The sequence below is a fragment of the Eutrigla gurnardus genome (assembly GCF_963514095.1).
Source record: "Eutrigla gurnardus genome assembly, chromosome: 11".
Taxonomy (NCBI): Eukaryota; Metazoa; Chordata; class Actinopteri; order Perciformes; family Triglidae; genus Eutrigla; species Eutrigla gurnardus.
The window spans coordinates 21,535,102-21,559,648 of NC_139925.1; the positions used below are offsets into that span (position 1 = coordinate 21,535,102).

At 47.2% G+C, this 24,547-nt stretch overlaps 1 protein-coding gene across 1 annotated transcript in view; it reads left to right on the forward strand.

The window, feature by feature from the left end:
- The first annotated feature begins 1,614 nt into the window (after positions 1–1,614).
- The window catches only part of meis1b (Meis homeobox 1 b), an 81,086-nt gene continuing 58,153 nt past the window's right edge, over positions 1,615–24,547 (forward strand). The window contains exons 1-7 of the mRNA XM_084021221.1: positions 1,615–2,085; positions 3,792–4,012; positions 5,074–5,215; positions 5,470–5,520; positions 5,993–6,043; positions 7,301–7,447; positions 16,254–16,365. Coding sequence (XP_083877347.1) covers positions 2,074–2,085; positions 3,792–4,012; positions 5,074–5,215; positions 5,470–5,520; positions 5,993–6,043; positions 7,301–7,447; positions 16,254–16,365 — 736 coding nt within the window. The 5' untranslated portion in view covers positions 1,615–2,073. The remainder of the gene's footprint in view (positions 2,086–3,791; positions 4,013–5,073; positions 5,216–5,469; positions 5,521–5,992; positions 6,044–7,300; positions 7,448–16,253; positions 16,366–24,547) is intronic.

The window sequence follows — 24,547 nt, forward strand, 5'->3', positions numbered from 1 at the left end:
AACTTTTACATCCGCTGCACTGCAAAGCGTGACACTTTATTACAGCGAGACACTCAAAAAAGGGAAAGTTGAATGAATAATAAGAAAGTGGACAAGAGCTGGACCTGAGTGTTGACTGTTTGGTTGGTCAGAGTGAAGTCAGAGATATGAGAACTGGTGTGAGAGAGGTAGATAGATGGACAGACTTGGTCTCTCCCTCTCTCTCTCTCTCTTAGTCCATAACGCAGTGAAATATTCAGTGTTTTGGTGAATTTACAGCCTGTAAAAGTTGCCAGAAAACACAAAGTGTGTGTTTTTTTCAGTCGCGGGCGGTGTTTTGTTTTGCGCCTCCTCGCGAATGTGGCCTAAAACCGATCAATCAGCCCCAGATCGATCATGTGGGGAGCCAATAGGGGGCTCCCATCCCTCAGCCTCTCTGCCATTGGACAGCCCGGGCAGACTGGAGCGACCCATTCAGCGCTGCTGTGGGGGAGAAGGACCGGGCCGTACGTGGGAACTGTTATTTAGACGTAAAAGATGCTTTGAAACGTTCATTTCAAGGATCCAGCACGAGGATCACGAGACGTGGACTAAATCCACTCGACCTGCACAGAAAACTACAAACTCTCACCGTGCACTACAAACACACTCACTAGTATGTGTGACTCTGCTTCATGGAGTTGACGCTCTTACAATAAAGTCATATGCATTTGTCCTTAAACATCATGCATTCATGTAAACGCGTTAACAGTGTCTAGAAGTGCATCAGAGCCCTGCAGGACTGGATGTCGGGCTGCAGCCTACACACACACACACACACACACACACACACACACACACACTGTCGATGCACGAGCATGATGTTGACAGGAGCTTAACCTGCCAGCAAAACTATCACAATGACCTAGTTTAACCTCATTATTGTATGAGAGAAAGGCGTGATTACAAAGTCACATCCGGTCAACAGTGGGATCAGTTCACACCGCGTCGTCTCCTGATAACATACCTGACAATATCTGACATCAGCTGCTGCAATTAGCCGTTAATAAAGTGTTTACAGGCAGAGAAGTGGACGCCGGACGCGTCAGACCCGGATTACACACGGGTTCGGTGTTTGCACAACGGCTCCAGATCGAAGATTAAAGAGTCTGTCTGAGACCGGGACTCGAAGCCGGAGTCGCGGGCTGAATATTCGGCGTTTTTCTCCCCCGGTGTTGTTCCAGCTCGCGGTGCCGCTGGCTGGTCTCGCAGGGTCCTCCCACTTCCCCCCCTCCTCTCCGCACGACTTGCTGCAGCCCGGTGCGTTGTGTAAGACGCGACCTGTTATGGCCACCACTACTTCCGGGTTTCAGCAGTCTGGTCCAGATCCTCCGCTCCTCCTCAGCTCAACACACACATCCCATTGTACACAAACGGGCAGGCTGCTCGCGCGCGCACACACGCACTCGGCGCACATATGCGGACGCACTCTCGCGCGCGCACACACATCGCACGCACACGCGCGCAGCATCGATCGTGGCTCCTTTAAGAAAGCCTAAGCCAGAATTATCACCCCACCTCCTCTTGATCTCCTCTAGACGCTTTTGCATAAGAAAATCAAGCCGGGAGCCGAGAGTGATCAAAGAAAACGAGAGGAGCGCAGCTTCATTTTTTAACTGTGATTGTGACCATTAACATTTAGGTGGTGCCGATCCCGTGGAGACGCGCGTCGGACCATCATTCATCCGGTACTTTTGACAAGCCCTCGCGTTGTGACTGACAAGCGGAGTGGCAACAAGCCATGAGAGTCGCCAGTTTTGTTTGAGGGGCTATTTTATTTTGCACCCTGGTTTTTTGGGAGAGGAGCGTGGCGCCGCTGCCCCGAGGACAGCCGAGGACCTATTCGCCGCGCCTGGGCTAAACTTGCGCAGAAAAAAAGCGAGCGGGGGCTGGCTTCACCGTTCCGAGGGAGAAAAGAGAAAAGAGGCATTACGGGATTTTGGCTGAGACATCTTCCCATTTATTTGGATTTTCATTTTCTTCATTTCGTCTCCACCCTGGCCGCAGAGGGGATTTATCTAAACTGAAAGGACGTCCAAGGGAGTCAGGAGGGTTATGGCGCAACGGGTACGTAGGACAATCCCCCCCTAAAAAAAGTTTCTCCAAGTCCGCCGTGCTTGAACGCAATCCTGCGCTGTAACGTGGCTTAATGACACACACTCGCGGCGAAAGTTTTTGTCGTCTTCCCCGACACATGGAGACACAATTTTCTTCTTTTGGCGTCTTTCGGCACCGTATTACGCACGGACGCACTCCGCGAACCGGCCCCGCTGAGGGACGCTGGAAGCGTGATCATATCTCACATCGGCTATGTTTTTTAGATTAGTTATGACAGGACCAGTTACTGGAAGCGAAATGGGGGAGGGCAGAGAGGCAAAACAAATCTCCACATTTCTCCTCCGTCAAGGTTTCATACCGAGCGGAGCATTTTTCTTTTTGTAGGAAAAACACACAAAAAAGGTTTATTTCACCGCCAGCGTTGCTTCCTCGCTTGACTTTGACAAAAACGTCCAAAAGCGTGCGATATTAGCATAACGAGGTGATGACAAACGCTTTGATTCACAGAGTCCGGGATCGCGTCGCCACCGCGGATCTTCACGCGGCGCAGAAGCAGAGATGTCGGGACACGCCGGACACGTCCAGCCGCTTAGTGTGACACCGGAGCTGCGGCGCGCTGGGGTTCGCACCTCGCTGCCTTTAGGGTCCAGAATGCTCAGCTTTAAGTGATCATGCTTTTGACTCTTTCCCGGGCACTTGTTCGCCACTTCTAGAGAGCACTATCAATAATTCAAGATCTGTAAAAGAAGCGAACCTCGACTAAAGCTTTTTTTTTTTTAATTCTCGGAGCCGAGTTGCTGCGTTTGAACGCGCCAGCAGAGTCTTAATCAACCCAACAAACAACCACGCTGCATTATTTCACTTCAAACTGACACGTGAAAAAAAAAAATACAAAAACAAAAAAAAAAGTTTCTTGTCCAGTTCATAGTCTGAAAATAACACTTGCTTTTTGTCGCACGCGCTAATCACCGCGTGCTTGATGGGTTAAATAACATGCTGCACAATTATGAGCCTTTAAAATCAGGAAACACTGCAATTAACACGTTTAAGACATTTGTGGTTTTACACAGTGAAAACACAGTAAACGGGGTGGTGGTGTTACCACGTAAGTGCTGCCCGGGTAATGATAATAATATTTACAATAATAAGTATAATGTTGATGAAAACAACGGAGCCACGTAGATGTAGTTTGACCTTTTTTTGTACTCCCAGTATTTTGACCATGTTGAATAATTCATATTTCTTTTGGAGCCACGAGGATCCGAGTGAATAAGTTGAAAACACAACTAGTTTTGAAGAATAAATGCAGCATGTTTTCCCCCCGCTGAGCAATAAACTGAGACTTCAGTCTTTAAACCCGGTTAGTTTAAAAATTAGTAAAAACAATTAAACACTAAGGCTGAATTTATTTGTCTTGTTTTGCATGTGCCACGAGTGTCAGTATTTTGAGAGAAAGCAGAAAAAGGCAGCTCGGTGCTCTCGTGTCAGGAAACCACTTTAAATCAAGGAAAATGTTGGAAAAATGTTGTTTTTGAATTTAATGAAACTATTTCGCCCTGTTGGCAGATTTTTATTTTCCTTTTTTTCTATTTTAGGAAGGAAAAAAACGACTTCTGCTCCTTGAAATAACTTTTGTAAAAGCTTCTTGACTTGGTTTAGTTGTGAGTTTGACATGTCCTGTGTTGACTGTGGATCCGCGTGTTTGTTGTGTGCAGTACGAAGACTTGCCCCACTACGGGATGGACGGGGTGGGCATCCCGACGACCATGTACGGAGACCCGCACGGCGCCCGCTCCATGCAGGCGGTGCACCTCAACCACGGACCCCAGCTGCACTCCCACCAGTACCCGCACACCGCCCACACCAACACCATGCCTCCCAGTATGGGCTCCTCTGTTAACGACGCTCTCAAGAGAGATAAAGACGCTATATACGGGTAGGTGCGAGCCTTCGGGCCCGCGGGGGGACTCGCTCTGTGGCGGGCGTGCATCCAGGCCTGGAGGGGGCAGTCGGCGTGGGCTAGTGGGTGCAAAGTCAGGGAAAACACCGGCTCGGTGCCCGGGACGGCCATGCGTCCGGGGGAAGTGTTCCGGCCAAACACTGGAGGCCAAACTGCTGCGAGGGCGCCGGGGAGGGGAAGGGCTGCATGTTTGTGTTTGTGCACATTTACGAATGTAATGTTTTTAAAGTGTTTATCACGCGTTTCTGCTGAAAGAGGACATAAAAGAAATATAAAATGTACTTGTGGAGTTTCCCTCACGAACGTCCAGTTAAGTTCTCCGAGAAATGTATTTACATAATAAGACACGAATAAACACGAGACAGAGTTAATTTAATTCGAATATTAAATATATATTTTAGAATTTAATTTGCTTAATTTATTATGGAAGTTTTTTTTTTCGACAAGCAAAATGCTGACCTTCTCTCTTTTGACCATTTACACGAAGCCTGTGTAGTGTGCAGAGGATTAAAGAAAGATCACTTTTAAAGGAAATCCCACACATGGATGTGGTTTATTAATTTACAGGAGTTAATTAAAAATAATCCCCGTCTTCACGGTGACTGAACACGCCAGGAACAGTTCGTCCATCAGACGGATCTTTAATAACTTTCAACACATTAGCAGTGTGCACATATTTACTCTGATGACTTAAACAACAAATAGTCAACAAATGCGCGCACATCTAGTCGACACACAGACTCGCGCGCGCGCACGCACACGCCTGGCCTCCAAACGGGGACCTGCGCGAGGAATTGTTTGACTGACTCTAAAGCTTTTATGCTATTAGGCGCGCCTAGATTTAATCACAGAAGTCTGCCCGCTGTTTGCAGCCTTTCTCCGAGCCTCTGCATAATATAATAGCACGGGCTGCAGCAGCAGCGTCCCCACGGGCGGGTTGGTGGAGAGTAGCATGGCTGGCTAAATCTAGCCTGCAGTAGTCTTGACCCCGGCGCTGTTCTCTCTGGTGACATTTGCTATTGTGTGTGTGTTCCCAGGCACCCCCTGTTCCCCCTGCTTGCACTGATTTTTGAGAAATGTGAATTAGCGACTTGCACCCCCAGAGAGCCCGGAGTGGCGGGAGGAGACGTCTGTTCATCGGAATCTTTCAATGAAGACATAGCAGTGTTTGCAAAACAGGTCAGGAAAGTGTGACTGTTTGAATGTGCATGCCGGGGCTGGCGGGGCGCTCACCTGCACGCAGGGAAAGCGCGCAGCTTTTGTGCGCAAAGTTAATCCATTGAGAGAAAATAAAATACTACTGATTAAAAAAAAGTTATTGAAAAAATGTTTTGATAGTAAAGTCGGATTAAATACACCACTGTGTGCATGTTGAATTTAATCTGACTTGATACATCGTCTCTAACTTTATTGTGAAAATGTTTTTCTTGTAGATTCGGGCAGAAAAGCCTTTATTTTCATCGAATCCAGAGTTGGATAACCTGGTAAGGAACAGTCTATATACACATATATTTGTTTATGATTAATTAAATTGTGCATGTGTTTGCGTCAGAGAGTCATGTGGTGGTGAGGAGTCAGAGCAGGTTGGAGGTGATGTCTGATGTCTTCTATCTGACAGCTGACACAAACCTCTGAACTCTGCCTGGAAACTTGCTCCACTTTGTGCACTTTCTCACTGTGAATGTGACGATGAGAGGAGCGTTTTGCTCACGACTAGTTGGTGGCTAATAGATCTCTGACTCCGGGGCTTATTGCAGCGCCATGCCTGGGCTGCATGTCCGCTCTTCATATTGCAATAACGTACCAAGTTTAATATCAGCCCCACATAAAATCCATTCCTCCGAATATCTTTTTTTGCTCGTCTTCAGTTACTTGCATTGAGAAAAACTGTGCCTGTTTAATATCAAGAGAATGTGAGCAGCTCATTTTTTTATTATTGTTATTTTAATTTTTCAGATGATTCAAGCCATTCAAGTTTTACGATTTCATCTTCTGGAGCTGGAGAAGGTAATATTCTTTTCGCCATTTCTGTGCTACTTAAGAGCTATATGGCTGTATGTGCAAAAAAAAAAAAAAAAAAAGAGAGAGAAAAAAATATTTTTGCTAGTCGGTTATAATTAGCGTCCAAATCAATCATGGGGCCATTTCTCCTCCGCGTTTAATCACGACGCAAGCTGTTACAACTGGAACGGATATCTCTGTGCCCAAATCTCCCCGCGCGCTTTAATGAAGTTTAATGTTGGCAGAAATGGCTCGCAAGGTGAAACATATAGGCGAACTTTGAAATGATTCTTTATGGAGGGCAAAAGGCCCCAGGCGGCCATCTGTGGACGGAGGCAGCAGTGGGTGTAAAACTCTTGATTTGTCTCCGTGTCAGATGGACTACGGTAGCCCGCGCGGTCAACTTTAACCCCCACGTTATCAAAGCTGTTAAAAGTTTTCGCTGTTAAAACGTGCTCGTCCGCCTTTTTCTCGCATCCCGCAGCCCGCAAACCCGAGGCTGTAAACTTTACTGCGCGACGGGACGGAAATAAAAACCTAAATCAAGTTTAAGCTCGTTTGCACTTCTTTATATTCTCCGTGTGTGTGTGTGTGTGTGTGTGTGTGTGTGTGTGTGTGTGTGTGTGTGTGTGTGTGTGTGTGTGTGTTGTTCCCGCGCGCCGCATTGGCAGTGATAATGTAATAAGTGGACGGAATTAAACAGTTTACCTTAAATGTCAGTCAGGCGGGTCACCCTCCTCTAATGGCCACTACCCGGGGCACCGATGATGAATTTAACACGGGTGTTGAGTGCGTTGGAGCCCCTGAGCCCTCTTGTCGCTGTCAATTTCCAAGGATATCTCTATTTTGAGAGGAGAGAGGGAGAAAAAAAATAAAATAAATAAAGTCACTATCACGGTCTCGGGAACTGGACACACCTTGAACACGCCTGAAGGAGTCCGAGGTGATGCCAGTTTTAATTAAGTTTATTAAATGAATAAATACAATAGGAGTGTGTGATCATATTTATCCTCGTAATTAATCACAGCGCCGAGGCAATAACCAGTTGTCAGTGATCAGCTATAAGCTGCATGTTTTTAAATATTTTACATGCAGCGACTGTGTTGTGATGTTTGCCAAATTGCCTTAAAAGCTCTTCAGGGCTCTTTTGCATGTCAAAGGCTGTCGTGTGTGTGTGTGTGTGTGTGTGTGTGTGTGTGTGTTGTGGTTGCACATGGCACAGTTGTGTGATGACGTCCCTCCTCCCTCTCTCTCCCTCCGAAGGTACACGAGCTGTGTGATAATTTCTGTCACCGGTACATCAGCTGCTTGAAAGGCAAGATGCCCATCGACTTGGTCATAGACGACAGAGAGGGCGGCTCCAAATCAGACAGCGAGGAAATCACGAGATCATCGGTGGCCCTTGATCAGGTACGTCATCTCTCTCTCTCTCACTCTCTCTGTCTGTGTGTGCGCGCGCGTGCGGCTGCGCGTGCGTGTTCTCCCTGCTGGCTATTCAGCTATTCTGGGTCACCACTCCGCTGCGCTGTTATTTGCATATGATTAAGGCCGTTTTACATTCCATCAAAAAGAAGAAGAAGAAGAAGAAAATTCTGAATAATGTTGCTATTATTGGCCCATTAAGACTTGAACCCGGAACCGACCTGCGGGAGATTAGCTCGAAAAAGGCATCGCCATAAACTTGACCTGTTTCATGTCGATTTTAATTTAGTGCCCCCCCCCCCCCCCCCCCCCCCTCTCTCTCTCTCTCTCCCTTCCTCTCTCTCTCCCTCTCTCCCTCCCTGCACCAAAGCGAGGCGTCCCCGGCTCCTCTCTGTTGTCTGCAGCCCGGCAGAGCAGCAGGAGGATGGGGCTGCACACACTCGGGCTGAGGTGCCTTTCCCCGGGTTTTTTTTCTCCTCCTCCACTGTGGAGTTCACGGTTCATTAGGCGTCTTGTCAGTATTTTTCCTCAGACATGAGTGCACATTGCTTATCGAGACCCCTCTCCTCTCGCTCCTTTCTTCCGCTCAGATTCTAGCGAGCGACGGGGAAGGTTCTCTCCCCTAAAAGCGGCGGCGGCGGCGGCGGGCATTAAAGGTAGATTAGGGGCTGTTTCCCTTTGTGCAGATATCAGAGATAACCGCGGCCTTCATTATGTGCTCCACTGGCTGTTGGGACTCCGGGGACGTTGTAGTGTGCGCACAGGCATGACCCTAATGGTCCGTACACTGCCGTTAAATAATGATAACAGCAACCGATGATTAGAATTATGCAAATGTGGAGTTTTCGGCCATTAATAGCCGGAGTCATTTGAGAGCGGGCTGCAGACTGTGAGACCAATAAGTTTGAAGGAATGGCTCAGAAGGAGAGCGGCTATGGATACCGACTAGGGGGAGAAAAAATCAAGTGGCCAAATTAAAGGGATTAGTTGGATAGTCCGACATAAAAAGTAATGAAGCGATTAGGCTAAATAATTTAAATCCGCGGCCTTCCATATGGTTGAGTGGCTGGTCTGAGTAGAGAGAGAGGCAGCCACCGGCTTTTATGTTCTGGGCTGAATGGCAGGACTGGGAGCTACTGGGGCCCGACTGGGAAGGCCCCCCTCACCCCCTCATGCACCCCTCCTCTCCTCACCCTCTCACCCCGCTGCATGCACTCCTCCATCCCCGGCCCTTATGTCTGATTATGGAAATGAGAAAGATCACCCGGAAGATTATACTTCATTTAATCCAGGAGCAGAATTAAATAACACAGACGCCACTTGTGCATTTAAGTGTCTCTTTGAACGGCTCCTTGTATTCTCCCGGGGATTCAGTTGTCAAGGTTTTCCTTTTTCATTTTATTTTTTAGAATAGATAGGTCAGGGAGACGTATATGCAGTGAGTTAAAACCCTTGGGTTTCTAGGTATAGGATGAGAATGATGTTGTGCTTGAGGCGCTGATGCGGATCTTTAATTGACTGTAAGATGAAGACATTGGCCTATTTTAATATAATGATGGTCCCATACATGCCGGCAATTCGAGGCAAAACCACACAAGCTTATGTTTATGCTGATCTGACAGAATCATATAAATGACCTACAGGCACAGTTTGCATCACAACGCCGGGCAAAGTTTTCTTGACAGATGTGTAACATGAGGGGCGGGCCGCCGCAGCAGGATAATGTGGAGACTGTCCACAGCAGCAGGCTGTGTGTGTGTAAACGGGCATATCCCAACAGGCAGAGGGTGCATGCCTCTCACTGCTCAATACTCGTATTAATGCCACTGCACTTCATCACTTACTCGCCGCCGAAGATATTTATATATATATTTTTGTTGAGTTTTGCAGGCTATTTTTGTGTGACATCTTATCTGCAGTTGTTAGGCAGTGACATCCTTAACGAATTTGCGTTGTGTGTGCATTATCTCTTTCCATATGTATTTTTAATATATGCCCTCGGGCATAAAGTTGAAGTGGACTGGAAAAAAAAAAAGCTGAGAATTTGCACAAAAGAACAATGTTAACAAGACGGAGAAAGCAGCCTCATTTATTCATAAACCAATTTATTCCAGTGAGGCGGCTGTAGCAGAGGAGGAGGAGGAGGAGGAAAAAAAAAATGTCAGAGGAACTTTGAATTTATTAAACTCAACAATCCGACGTCGCCGACTTCCGTGCTGCATTATGCACCCTTGCGTCATAACGCTCATATTTTCAGAATATCCTTTACATTGCTTTGCTAGCCGGGGAGAGCAAAACGCAGAGCGTAGCAGAGAGGTGAAAAAGTCACAGAGGCTCTGCGCCGGCTTGTGAATGCAGCCCAGCCAGTTTGGGCTCACCCTCCTGTGTGTGTGTGTGTGTGTGTGTCTACAAGTGTATGCATATATGTGTTTGTGTGTGTTCAGACTGGCCTGATAAATGCAGCACCCCCCTCAGGTGCTATGTGAGTGGAGTGACTGGTTAGCACCAGTTGGACTTCCTTAACCCTTTCCCTGCCGCTCCCCGGAGAGCTTCCCCGCCACGTTTGTCAGTTCCTTCACTTGAGCGGCAACGTTTCCAGTTGGCCCCATTAGACGCGTCCCGCTTCTGAGTTCAGCTGTACACCAACATAAAAGACGCAGTAAAATCCCACTATTATGAGTGTCTATCTGCACACAGGCCCCTTTAATGTGTCCACCCTCAGTGTGGCTGCCTCGCTTGTTGTTGTTGTGGAGATATGTGGCAGCGGTCGCTCCGCTGATTGCATCCCCGTTTGCCCGCCGCACATGTGCACCTCAGCCCTGAAGAAGCGGGGAGGTGTTTCCACGCCGCCGTACGTCATTTGCACAGTTGCCTTTAATTGCTCGGCGAGAGGGCGGGGAGGGGCTCAGCAATTTGCTAATGAACTCCGAGGGCCCGGGCCCTCCGCTGTAGAGCAGAACGCTACTAATAGTGCTGAGGACTCACTCCAAGTCTCAAGAGCTCCTCTACTTGATTGAGCCATGCAGGCTGAAGTGGGGCTGGAAATAATTGAAGTTTCCCTTAAAATAATATTCCCCGACTGCTTTTTCTTTTTCTGTTTTGGTGTATTTGAGAGCATCGTAAATTATTATGAATGCACGGCAGTTGAGTTAATTTAGCGAAGAGGTATGGCTTTGTGACATGAATTTCCTTTTTTTTGCTTTTGAAATTGTGTAAAAACATATGTATATATTTGGATTTCTTGTTTTTCTTATTTCCCGGCTTGTGTGAGCTTAGTGTTGTGGTCACCATGTAAGAATTTACCCTCGATAGCACTATCGCGGTATCTTCTCCCAACAATTGGCGCTGTTATGCCATACAAGTGCTGGTTTCCAGGTCAGTGGGACCCAGCAGTGTTGGTTTAGGTAACGCTGGCGGTCAAAGAGTGACCCCCCCCTCCTCCCCTCCTAACTCAATGGAAACCCTGACCGCTGGGGTCAGCCACTATTTTCCTAATCAGTACAACGCTATCGCTAATCTATCCGCTTCTCGTTGAAGTATGTATCAAGTTACGGCCGACTTAACACACACACACACACACACACACACTCACACACACACACACACACACACACACACACACACACACACACACACACACACACACACACACACACACACACACTCTCTCTCTCTCCCTCCCTTTCATTCGGCCTCTCTCCTACAGTGGCACGCTGCTGATCGTCATACAAACTTTTGAATCGTGGTGGCGATTGTTGGTAAAAGCAGCTTTTGTAGTTGAATAGAGGAGAGGTTTGACCCCCACTCACCCCCTCCCTCCTCTCCCTCCTCTCCCTCCTCTCCCCCCCCCACCCCCTCCTTTTTTCCTTCTCTTTTGGGGAGTGAATGCAGGGCGGCTGTTAAGGATTCAACAAGTGATACAAAGAGGTGACCACGTGACTTGTGTGTTTCTTAGCCTCTTCATTATTGTGCTGGAATAGCAAGTAGGGGTGATTGTGTTTAAGCAAATCAAGGCCGGGGTGACTTCAAAGAACAAGCCGTCAGGAGCTTCTTTTATGCTTTAAGATATTTTCGGACATTGTGTTTTGTTTTTGACGATATGTTCTGTTGTTTTTCATGACTGAGTTAAATCATGCATGTTGCTGGGTGCTTAGCGGAGCCGCGCGGTGCTATCGCTATTCTCCACAAAATCCCAACTGCAAATAAAGTTCTTGGCTTGTGTCTCGTGTTACTTATGATGGGCGGCCATGTCTGTCCCCGAGGCCCGCTGTGGTTTCTTTGGTTAAGTAAACAATAACCTGGCTTAACACATGTGTACTTAGCTAATGGAAAGTTCCTCTCCCCCTTAACCCCCTGCGATCCTCTGACAATGGCCGCCGTCACAACGGCTCGTCTCCAAGGGATCCGCCGGGAACATCCCCGGCGTGGGCTAGGCTAGGCTAACGGAGAAATACCACAGCAAAACATGTCGTTAAAGAAAATGACGCCTGCCTTTTCATCCTCAGCTGAATAAAGAGGAAATATGCTTTGTTTGGAGCCGGGTGGCGCGGAGGGGAGGGCACTGCGGTTAATGTTTTTGTTTGGATCTCAGCCTCCCAGAGAGTAAACAAGAAGAGGCCACGGAGAAAAGGCAAAATCAGTTTGTCAGTTTCCGTGAGTGTCATTTAAATGGACTTTTGAAAGCTCTGGTAATTATCTCAAACATGTAATTATCTTTGCTTGTCTCGGTGAGATTAACCCGGCGGTTTAAACAGCCGATTGAAGAGTACCTGACGGCTATTCGACGTAGCATACTTTATTCACTCAAGAGACCAAATCCAGTTTTCCTCCTCACCCCCCTTCAGCAATTATAAGGTTATTTCTTCTTTCTTTGTCTATTGTGAAGAGTTACGGGAGGAAGGGGAGAGGGTTAGAATGGGAGGGAGGTCTCCTGCTCCCTCACTTTTTTTTTTTTTTTTTTTTTGCTCCATGCATACCATTATCAGCCCCTCTTCGTTTTGAGGCACTAATATTCCAGTGAGGGGAGGAGAGAGAGCAGAGTTGCCTGGCCGGTTATCAGAGAGGCAGATCCTGCTTTATCTCGTCACAGTGGAAAGCAAAGTAAACAAGAGTTTACAATAGCTGGCCTTTCAGCCTCTTCCACTAACAGCCTCCCCACCAGCCGGTCTGCCCGGCCGCCTCCTCGCTGCTGCTGCTGCTGCTGCTGAAACACTGGGCATTCTCGCTGATTTCAACCTGAGGAATCAGCGCCGTTGCAAAAGGTCAAAAACAGTGTTAAGGAAAACAAGCGCAGAGAACATATGCACCAAAGCATTCTGGGGGATGGAGTAGCCCGACTGTCATCTTTGATTCAGACGTACCACCGGTGAAGAGCGCCTGTGTGTGGGGTTGTTTGGATATTTATGTCTGTGCCGTAAAGTATGCACATATGATTATTCCCGCACGCTGGCTGGCACACAGTGAACAGTAAATATCCATATCATCACAAAAGATATTTCAGGTGGGGGGGGGGCACAACAACCTTAACCATTTTCTTTATTATTGCAAATGAATTGGCAAGGCAACATTTCTTGCATGAGCGCTTGTATGATATGGGGGCCTGGCACAGCGAGAAAGGGATGCCCCCCCCCCCCCACACACACACATCCCCCCCTCGCTATCTGAGACGCGGCACAATGAGAATGCATTGGATTGGAATGCATCAGCGATCATAGCGGAATCAGAATTTCCAGCAAGGAAAAATCTTTTCATGGCGAATTAGTGGTGGTGGAAGGAAGAGAAATGGTAATAAAAAATAATAAAAAAACAGGTATGCGAGGCTCACAAGCGGCGCTCCCTCGGTGTGGTGCGGGAGATTTAAGAACTTTAGCTAAAGCTAGGCAGAATAGAACGTGGAAAATTGAATTTACTAAACAATTAAGCGTCGGATTAATCTACACGCCGCACAGGAGAGAGCGAGCGAGGGTGAGGATGAGTTAAAGGGAGGGAGGGAGGGAGGGAGACGGAGGCTCATTAAGGGGACACAGAATAAATCAAGTGTAGCTGTGTGTGCAGCTCTTTTCTCCTTCCCTGTTTCCTCCAGCTTTCTGGTTATGCATCTATTCATCTCGTGCATTTGCACATCCCATAGTAGGAAGCTGGACCTCCACATTGTTGTTGGCTCAGGGTGTGTGTTGTGTTCACTGTCCGCACGGCGTTGCTGTGCTATGCTGTGTTTGCACAAGGTAGATACAAGTTATTTGTGAGTGACTGTGTGTATAAGCTAAGTGATAAGTGTGCACACATGCTGTGTGTACTGGTATGTGTGTGTGTGTGTGTGTGATCGTGTGATCTCAGCCGTGTGTGTAATAATTGAGTGTAAGATCAGTGCCGGGTCTGTTCGGTCCAAGGGCGGCCTGTGATTATAAATAAACTCCCCGTCCCCGCGGAGATGCCACCAGGCCCTGCCTCAGCCCCGCCCCCTTTCCCATGGGGCCTCAGCGGCCACCTCCCAGCAGGCAAAGCGCTCTTTTGTTCAATTACAGCTAATGCAGTAGTTTGCCATTTCCCCCTGCACTTTCTAATTATATTTTCAAGTGGAATTTGTTCCAGAATTAACACAAAAAGAAAATGAAAAAACATATCCTCTTTGCGAGTCGGGGCTCTTGTTTTTTTTTTTTTTAATACTTGCCGTTCGACGTCCCCGGGGTACTGTGCTATTCTTTTTTTTTTTTTTTTCACAGAGTTCTGAATAAACAAGTTGGGCTCATTTTTAAAGGCTGCACTTTTTGGAGGAGCTGGCAGAAGCCGGAGTTAACCGTTTGCGTGCTGAGCATGTGGTCTGGATTACCTCACTTCTGATGTTCTCTGGAGTTACTCGGTCATGCACGGGTGTTTCATTTTTCAGTGTTCAACGCTCGGCAATAAAGAATTTGTAAGAAGTGGAGAGAGTGGGAAAAAAAGACCCTCGTTGTATCTTATCCTCCTTTAAATCAACGTTGGTCTACCCGCTCCCCATCCCAGTCTTTGTGCACCAACTCTCCTCTTTACTGCGAAGCCTCAGAGCCTAATTTGGAAAACAACGATTATATTGTCCATGTAAGCACCGGATTATAATTTCATAGCCCAGGAACATCAAACGGCCTCTAATAGACCCCAAATGTGTTGAATTTGCTGACTTGTATAGTCTTTTCTGTTATTTGACTCCCTCTACATTTTGTTTAAAACAAACCCGTGTCGTGAATTAATTCCTGCTCCTTTTTTCTTTTATTTCCGATTCTAAACTCGTCTCCGAATCCTCCTCGCGGACTCAGCGCTGCTCGTCGTACCCCAATTGAAACCAGTTGTTCCCCAGTGTGTTCCCCTCTCTCCTCCCTCCTCTCTCCCTCCATCTGGGTTTCTATCACTCATTTCGTCACGTTTAGCTCCAGAACTGGATGCAAACGCCACATTGCCCCCCCTTGATATCTGCTTCATTTGATTTGGCAGAGCAAAGATAGACGCAGGCGGCGGGTGGGCTCCAGCAAGTGTTTGTGTGTGTGTGTGTGTGTGTGTGTGTGTGTGTGTGTGTGTGTGTGTGAGTTTGTTTGTGATAAGACATTAGATTCCATGCTTCTATTGTGAAGTCTCTTTCTCCGTCCTGTCCTCGGTGCTAATGTTGCTCTTCAGAGGCTCTGAGAGATAAGAGGTAACATCTGGTTAACTTTCAGTAACATGGAGCTGCTTCGTACGGGGCGCAGCGGGGTCGGAGTGTGTGTGTGTGTGTGTGTGTCTCTGTAAGTGTGTGTGCCTGCGTCTGCTTACCTGTGTGTGTGTCTGAACAGTGTGTGTTTGTATGTGTGTGCCTTCCTTTTATCCTTCTGTCTGAACCATTTGCTCTCCTGTGCAGCTGCCACTCATCTGGCCTCCCAATGTCCTTAACACACACACACACACACACACACACACACACACACACACACACACACACACACCTTACTATATATAAACCCACGTCTCCCGAGTCTCTTTTGTCTAGTCAGCTGCTCGCGTTCATCTGCTGTTTTTCTTGAAGTTGAATTAACTTCACGTCGACTTTTTCGTTCGTCTCCGTAAAGTTTAACGTCGGCTGCAGTCTGATTGGTTGGTCATGCACTATTTTCCTTTTTCACTTTTTTCTGTTTGAGAAAGGATTGTGGGAAAACTTCAGCTTATTTGGTTGTGTCTCAATCTTGGCTGTGCCTCCCAGAATGAAGTTTAAATGGACATTAGTGGGATCGGTCGTCCATTGTTTTTGTTTAAGTTTTGGACAACACAGCGGATTTATACTTATGTAGCAATAGCCTGAGTTACTTACCTCTCTCTGCTCTGCTCTGCTTGGATGACATCACTCCCTGGCGCTCACTGCGGCCTATCTTAAGTTGTAGCTGTTTTGTATTTTCATCTGCTAGTGGTTTGAGCCAAATGGAGGCAGCCGTGGATTGCATGCCTCAGAAAGCTGGGAACTAATACAACATGTTCGTCTGGGCCTTTCTCTTCATCGAGCTCCCATAATCCTCATTCCTAAACAGTGTAGCATGGGCTCATGTACACACACACACACACACACACACACATGCTGCGTGACTGAGCTGAGAGTTAGCAAATGTTGTTTGGAGTTTGTGTTCTTGTGTGTGGACTTCCTTCTGCGTAACACATTATATGTTTAAAGTTGTTCATAAAATACGGCCACTAAAAGAAAAATAACAACCATAAATTCAGCACAACTAATGATGGAAGAAATCTGACATTAGAATAATGGATCTCTCTGTCCTCTCTCTCTCTTTGTGTACGACAGACGTCCTGGAACAGAGATCACGATGACACGGCGTCCACGCGCTCAGGAGGGACGCCGGGGCCGTCCAGCGGCGGACACACATCACACAGCGGCGACAACAGCAGCGAACAGGGTAAGGGTCCGACTTCCTTTGTCTGCGTCTCCTTCTTCGTCAGGAAGGACGGGAAGCAGGTTACGTGTAGACCAACAACATACAGGATGTTATCATGGGTTCACATGAGGTTTGACATTTTAGTAGCTCAAAGAGGGCTCAGAGCTCCCGCTGTCTTGCTCAGGGGCACATCAGCAGGGCAGACACGGTGTGGTGGAAGGCGTTTAATGCTTCAGGACTTCAGGGTTTGGTTTGTGTGCTATACAGATCACATTGTATGTGCTGTTAGTTCACAGAGCTCTCTCTCTGCTCTCCTTTCTGTTGTCGTATGATTCCCATGCCATACGATGGTGACGGAGATATTCCTGTTTCGGTATTGTTTAAAGGATTGCGTGCACCTTTTCGAGGGAATTCAAGCTAAAAAGAGACACTTTTTGACATTTGGATATATTTCTATCATGAAGAAGTGACTTTGAAGCGTGCGACCGTTACTACGGGTCAGGGCCGTGAATACAGGGGTGAGAGAGTGGAGAATGGACCCTTCCAAATGAATGAGAGGGCCACCTCAGAATACACCTGTGTTCAATGGAGTTTTAGAGAAAATATAGATATAGTTATGATGGTGAATTGTTCGATTCTCCATCGTTTATACTCAGATTTGAAGGGTCTACACAGATAACTGTGCTGAGGCTGGACGTGTGTATGCATTCTAAGAATAGGTGTGTGTGTGTGTGTGTGAGAGAGAGAGAGAGGCAGCAGTGGGAGGATGGGGCGGTGGTGGGGCGGGCGTTGCAAACAAACTGTAGGCAAAAAAGGCAACTTCATATATTATTGAAGGCGATGTCAAGGCGAGCAGTTTGCAGGGTTGCCAGTGCCAGGAGGCAGAGCCTGGGTGGGAGCAGAGAGCACGGCCATGCCTTCCACTCCACTGAGCAGCCATTTATATAGCCAACACACACTCCCTGTGTCTCTTTGTCTCTCTGTCTGTCTCACACTCTGTGTCATCCTCTCTCTTCCTGCGTCTTTCACACACACTACCTCTCTCTCTCTCTCTCTCTCTCTCTCCGTCTCACATGCTGCTTCTCCTTCGTTCTCCCAGACGAGCTGAGGGGCCGAGAGGTGAGATATGAGGGATAAAAATAAAATATAAAGAGATGACGTGGAAACGAACGGACTGATAAAAAAAAAGAGTGAAAACCACAGAGAAACAACGGGAGACAAAGCAGTGTGTGTGTGTGTGTGTGTGCGCCTCTACCTCTGATGACTAATGGTCTGGGGCAGCCAGGCAACATCTGATTGGTCGCTAATGAGCGTGCTCTGTGCTGAGTTTGGGCTCCTGCTTCTGTGACCTTTGCCCTCTATTGACCAAACTGACACTTCATTTTTCACATCTTTCCAATTATAGGCCCACTCCTTAACTTGGCCCGCCTCCTCTCTCTCTCTCTCTCTCTCTCTCTCTCTCTCTCTCTCTCTCTCTCTCTCCCCCCCCCCCCCTCCTCTAGTTTGTTTGTTTGTTGTTGAAGTTCATTAGAGGGTAGAGTGTGTGGTAGTGTGTGCATGTGCATGTGTGTCGGTGTGCGTCGGCACCAAGAATGAGGTGCTTTGATTGGTTTGTGATCTGAAGCCTTACAGGAGAGTTAGGGGTCATGAACTCTATGAACTCTAGGTATCAGGGTTTCTCCGGGTTCTGAACCACGGCTGCTACATTTAAATTCAAGACGGCACAAAGTAGAAAAATTAGCCCAAATCTGTTGGTTTCTTTTCAGCCGTTTCTTGAGCCGTTTCGAGTCAAACATGAATTTAATACGGCGCTTGGGGAGCATGATCATGTCTAAAACACAGGTTTTTATCATTTCTCTTTGCCGTAGCACAACTTTCATGACATATTTAATATTCAAATATTTCCACAACAAACAAATCACACAGGTGAAAGTATGTCCACATACTTTTGGCCATGTACTAAATGTAAACGCATTACACCGCCTCTTTTGGAAGCGTGCTGGCATGATTACTCACACACACACACACACACACACACACACACACACACACACACACACACACACACACACACACACACACACACACACACACACACACACACACACGTTGAGCATCAGGACACAGACAACAGTAAATACTGGAGGACATCTTGGACTGGTTTCAGGTTTATATGGGTTAAGATCTATCACTGCCACGTCATATTGGCTCTGGCAAATTGTGTGTCAGTCACTTGGTAATCCCAGTAAGCCGGTTATTTATCTGTTTGGCACTTTGCTCGCTCCCTCTCCCCGACGGTTTCACCCCGCCGTCTCTCCTCCCTCGTCCTCGCGCTTTCATCTTCGCATCCTCCCTCTTTTCTCCAGTTTTCCCTTGTCTCCCACCTACTCTCGCGTCTCCCTCTTTCATTTCCCTCTCAGTCGGTTTTCTGTCTCCCTGTGAACCCACCGTGCGTTTCTCTCTCTCCTCCCCCTTTTTGCTCGCATGCCTCCCACTCGCTGTAAAAGTCTACCTTTGTTTATCCTTCTTCTCTCCCTCTCTCACCTCTCTTTGTTCCTTTCGCTCTCCCCATCTTTCTCTCCTCCATTTCTTGCCCCCCCCTTTCTTGTCGCTCTGTTTTGCTCTTCCTCTCTCTTCCTCTCTCATCATCCCACTTTCCTTATCTTGTTTGTCTTTTACACTCTCCTTCCTTCTCAGTTTCACATCCTTCCCTGCCTCATTTCTCTATCCCTCCTCCTCCTCCTCACCTCCTTTCCTTACGTCCTCCTCTCATTTCTTCATGTTTCATTCTCGTACCCCCCCTCACCTCTGTCTCTCTTCTACCTTGTACAGATTGCTTTCTCCCTGACCTTTCCCTCTCGTTCGCTCTCTTCCACTTTCTTCATTTTCTCCCAGCTAATGCCTCTCTTCTTTCTTTCTCTCTTTCTTTCTTTCTTTCTTTCTTTCTCAATCCTCCCCCTTTACTCCTTCTCCTCAGTCTATCAAACCACCTCCTTACTCTCCCTCCACACTTCATCCCTCACCCAATCTTCCTCTAATTCCTCCCCGTTTGTCTCTCCCACCCTTCCTTCTGTCCTCCCCCTGCAGCAGATCGAAACGGCTCAGAGGAAGGATGCTGGACGGTCAAACTCGAGTCTCCTCTCAGTCTTTTTTCTCAGGCTATTGCTGAGACAAACACATGCTCGTCTCTGCCCTCTCCTCTGAACGGTTCACTGCCTGCTACTATAAAAATCCCCATTTCTACCCGGAAATGTAGCATTCCCACTCTCACATCCAGGAGCTGCGGCGATTGGGAGGATGTCTCCGCCACACCCGAGAAGACGCTCTTTCTAATGCAAAGTCGTCAACAATGTGACTTTTAAAAAAAGCGACATATTTAACGAGAACTCCTGAACCTTTAATTCACCAGCAGGTGTTTTGCAGTCATTTGTCAGTGATCAGAAATTAAAGAGAAAACACTTTTTGTTTATTTTTTTGCACACCATGCTCAGATATTCCTAGTTATGGGTGTTTATGCTCTGACCGCGGTGCCATGTGGTATTTCTTTTCGCACTGAATTCCACTGGCAGTCAGAAGAAAATGGAAGGAGGATCACATTTGCTTCACACATGTCATTAAAATCAGTCCTGGGTGTCTCCTCTCTCCCTAAAAGAACAGACAAAGAAGAAAGCCTCTTATTTTTCTCCTCCCTTTCTCTGGGAGGTCTTTGTAAACATCCAGCCAGCTTCGACGGGGAGAGTCAGCCCTGTAGTTAATTAGTCCCACTCTATTAGCCCAGCTGTTTACTAGCTAGTTCCTACCAGCAGGGCCCTTTGTTTAATACCCAGAAGCCCTCTGGAGAAAGCCGCGTTGTGGCTGGTATTGCCTTGGATCGTGCTTCTCTGTGAAGAGTAACCCTCGAAGGGCAGAGGAAAAGCCAACAGATCATATATGCCTGCTGTAGAGGGAGTGGAGGGGGGGGTCCCTCACGGACATGAGCGGGCCCAGAATAAAGTACTCCTCTTTGCCTGTGTGAATTTGTGAGGACACCCCTCGGCTTCTCCGAGGCCTGGCGTGCGAGGGAAACAGAATAACATTCAGGCTCCGAGTCGGGCAGCTGCGGCGATGTGGACGCGAGCTGAGCGGAGGGTTCGCTCTGTTTGTTAAAGCTACAGGGTTTCCCTCTCCGCTTGTCAGAAACATCCAGGGAGCAAGGCGATGACTGGCGATATTAGATATGTATCGCCAATTACCCAGGCCATTTATAAAGAGCGCGGTGTACGGCGTGCGGCGCCAAGGCAAACAGCTCCCTGTAAGGCAGCGTGTTAGCGTCTGCATACATTTCTAGTAGCGGCCTGAGATTTCTGGTTGTCCGGCTCTGAGAGGCTCTTTTGTTTTGGCTGCTGTAGTCGGAGGAATAGCTCTGATATTTCCTATTTGACCCACCTAAACCGTGTGGATGTCTAATGTTAATTTCTGCTGCACATGAGGCCCTGCTGTCCTTTGACTAATTGCTTCAGTATGTACAATGAAATTCCTGCATATTTATTGTACTGGAGTGAGTTCAACTTTGAAGTATGAACGAACCCTCTAACACGTGGAAGAAAGCGGAGGAGGAATACGTTCAGGAGGGAAACTTCACCAGAGCAGCTGCTGGTTGGAACACGCAGGACGACACAGGACTTCCTACCACGACGTGTTCAACACCGCGGGGCCAAAGGGTTGACACGTGACGCCGTCGTTTTATTGAAAGAGGAGTTGGTATTTAAATATCATCTCACCCCATACATTCTGAATCACTGCATGTAACTTCCACTGGCTGTGAATGCCCATCGATCTGCCTGTTATATTACTGATGTTGTCATCCATGCATCCATCCATCCATCCATCCATCGAACAAGGTCAGGCCACAGAGAGGGGCTGCTGCTCTCTGTCTCCTCATTGGCCAGTCTCCAGGGCCGTGGCGAGCAAACGGGGACATGGGCAGGGGTGCCAGGCAATCAGCGGCCAGATCCGGCTCATCCAATCACTCGGCTTCATGCGGCCCCCTCAAAGTCACCGATTAATTGGTCCGATTGTCCAGTAGACTGGAAGAGGGAACTGTGTGTGTGTTCTCTCCCATAGCCTGTAGCTGCTCTGTACAATGCTCTGTCCTCGGGAATGGAAGTGTGTACGGCAACTGTCATATATATTAATTGGACAGTTTGCAGATTAATACTCTTCCATACTTAATGCAACAGAGCTGTAATGTTGAATACTGAGTGTTAATTATATTTGGCCAAATATGCAAAATGCATAAATATCCAAGTGGAAATAACAGATAATAGAAACCCTGGTTGTGTAGATGTTGTCCAGACGTTACGGAGGAGGATCCTCAGCCTGGTAATTGTCTTACTGGTGTCCATCTTTCCTGGTAATCTGTTTAAATGTGAGGCTCTGTGGGGAGATAAAAGCTCTGTGGTTCCCTCGATTAGTCTGCAGTCTGTAGGTGTGTGTAAGTACAGTAGCTGGCAGACACAAACCAGAAACTCTCTTTGATTCCCTCAGAGCGAGAACACGGGGGGAAGAGAGAGAGAGAGAGAGAGGGAGAGAGAGGGAGATGAAAAGTGAAAGAAAGAAACAGAATAATGACGAGGAGAATCTCAGAGCGAATGCTGTGAAAACATTGTGCTGCTGACTGGAGCAGTGTGTGTGTGTGTGTGTGTGTGTCTTCCAGTGAGTCAGTTATCCCCCTGATGAGTGTGTTAAGTGCTGCTGAGTGTTGTTTGGGAGTCTGCTGAGGCGTACGCAGCGCTGCTAGCAAACAGCAGCATCTTCTCTGCCGGTTCAGAGGCCACTTGAAGCTCACTGTGCAACACAGTCTCACGGCACCTCGTCAATTAGACACTACATTTAAATCTACTTATTCGTGCACATGGACACGAATTTCCCCACTTTTTTCCGATTCGCTCAGCACTTTCAAAACTAAAACTAATTCTAAACTAATTGGAAGTATAGCTCATGTTTTTTTTGTTTTTTTTTCGGTCAGTGGGGACGACGTTACAAAATGAGGTAGGTTTGGACGACAAACCACTTAGTTAGGTTTAAAGTATGGTGTTAAAATAAAAATTTGGTTTCGACAACATAAACAAACCATAGGTTCACTCTGGGACACGGTGTTGAACGCTGGTCTCGTGGTTGGAGGTCCTGTGATGTTGGACACGTCCTCCTCCCTGCCATAGTCTTTCTCAGTGTTTAATATCTGCCGTGAGACTGGGCTGCACTACTTTTCCCAGTGCGGGTGAACGTGTGTACACATGAGTTAAAAAAAAAAAAGAATCCGTTTAATATCTGCGGGGTCACAAGAGCAAAAGCTAACTCTCAGTTCACATGCTGTTTATGGAAATCAATATTTGAAAGGCATAAAGGGCAATTGCATCTAAAAACAAGCCGACGTCGCTGTTTGAAATGTTTGTACAGCCTCAGCGGGGCTAAGTGCATCTCAAACATGACTATCTACGGTTACCTGGAAAAGACGCGTTTGTTGTCTCAGTGTCCAATCATGACCAGCCTCCCAGATTCACTGGGATCTTTACGACCTTTCTATCTATCTACCTGCCGCGGCGGCTGACGTGTCCTCAGACATACAGTGACTGGCCTCGGTGAAAACGATAGCCCTCAGTGGCTTTTTATTGGCAGTGAGCAAACCCGGAGTGGCCTGAGTTTGCCCCCGCTCTCCCAAAAAAGAGGAAATTGTATCAGGTTCCCACAGCGTGGGGGCCAGTTTGCTGTTGGGATTAAGGCTGGTGTCGCCGGGCCACCGGGGTCGTGTGGAAGGAAGAATCAGGAATACAAGTCAACAAAGCCCCCCCCCCCCCCTCGACCCCACTCCTCTCCTCTTACCTTTCACACAAACACTTCTGCTTTGTCAATCAGGTTCACCGCAGTATCTGGTCTTTTATTGGCCGAGTAAACCTATCATCTGAGGGGAGATAATAGTCATAAAAGTGTTTGATAAGGTGTCAGAGGCCATTGGAGTGTTTGACTTTAGGATTTATGTGCTGCTGGTAGCTGAGCATGTGTACACACCATCATGCGAGCCTGGTATTTCCACATCATTTTGTCATCATTCCCTCTCATGGCCTCTGTCTCTCCTCTCTCTTTGCTCTCACGCGTCCATGTTGGGTGTTTTTTTGGACGTTCTGTAATAACATTCAGAGGTGAACGCGTTGCATTAAATCTCCCCTGCATTCACTCAGTCTGTCTCTCCCCGTCTGTTGGTACATGTGGGCATGTTTGCATGACCAAAGAAATGCAAAGTCGAGCCCAGACCATTACAATATGCCTTGTGTGCACAATTTACATGAAATACATATTCATTCATGACATGCACACAGAATAGCTTCCCCTCTCTCTGTCTCTCTCTCTCTCTCTCTCCTGCTTTTGAAAGTCTGTGGAATGAAAACGCCGCCGTCACGTGTTGCATATTTTCCGTCCTCGTTTTACCCATAAATGCACCTGGATCACGCCGTTTGCTGCCGCTCCGAGAAAAGAGAGGAGGGAATAAAATGGGTTCTACTTGATTTGCTCCGGTGAGGGAGCGCGAGCGGGAAGGAAATGTATCTTTAGCTCCCATCTTATAATTGTGGCACGCTAATGATGTAGACACATTCTCGCTGTCTGTTTACAGGAAGCGCTCTTCTTTAATTTGCAACTGGCGTGAACGCCAAATGCCTATATCTAATTACTGGTGTTTGCTAAAAGATACTATTTACACAGACTTTTTGCCTTGTAGAGGTCTCCTGTGTGTCGGAGTGGGGAGATTATAACGAGGAAATGTTCAATGTTCAAACGTGGTAAAGAGCTTTTTATTTGATTTTTTCCTGCCTGCGTGCAGGAAGTGGAAATTAGAACGAGAGATTTGTACGTCGAAACACAACAGTGTTTTCATTCAGTGCCTCTAAATTGACGATCACGTTTGAGAAGTGTCAACTGAGGACTCCATTCAGGTTTATTTCTGTATGAAGCACCATAATTTCCATCATTCTGCTGTAATCATGGCCTAAAAGAAGATGCCACTTTTGTCAAATTACTGGATATCTTGTGTTGGGAAGGGCAATTCTTCGCCGTTGCTTTCCAAATGTCAACAAGTTGAAATGTGGTAATGCACTTGTCATGCAAATGAAAAGGAGAGAAAAAAAGAGAAGCATGCTCGTTCACTTGTGAAATGATCTGGGCGGAGGAT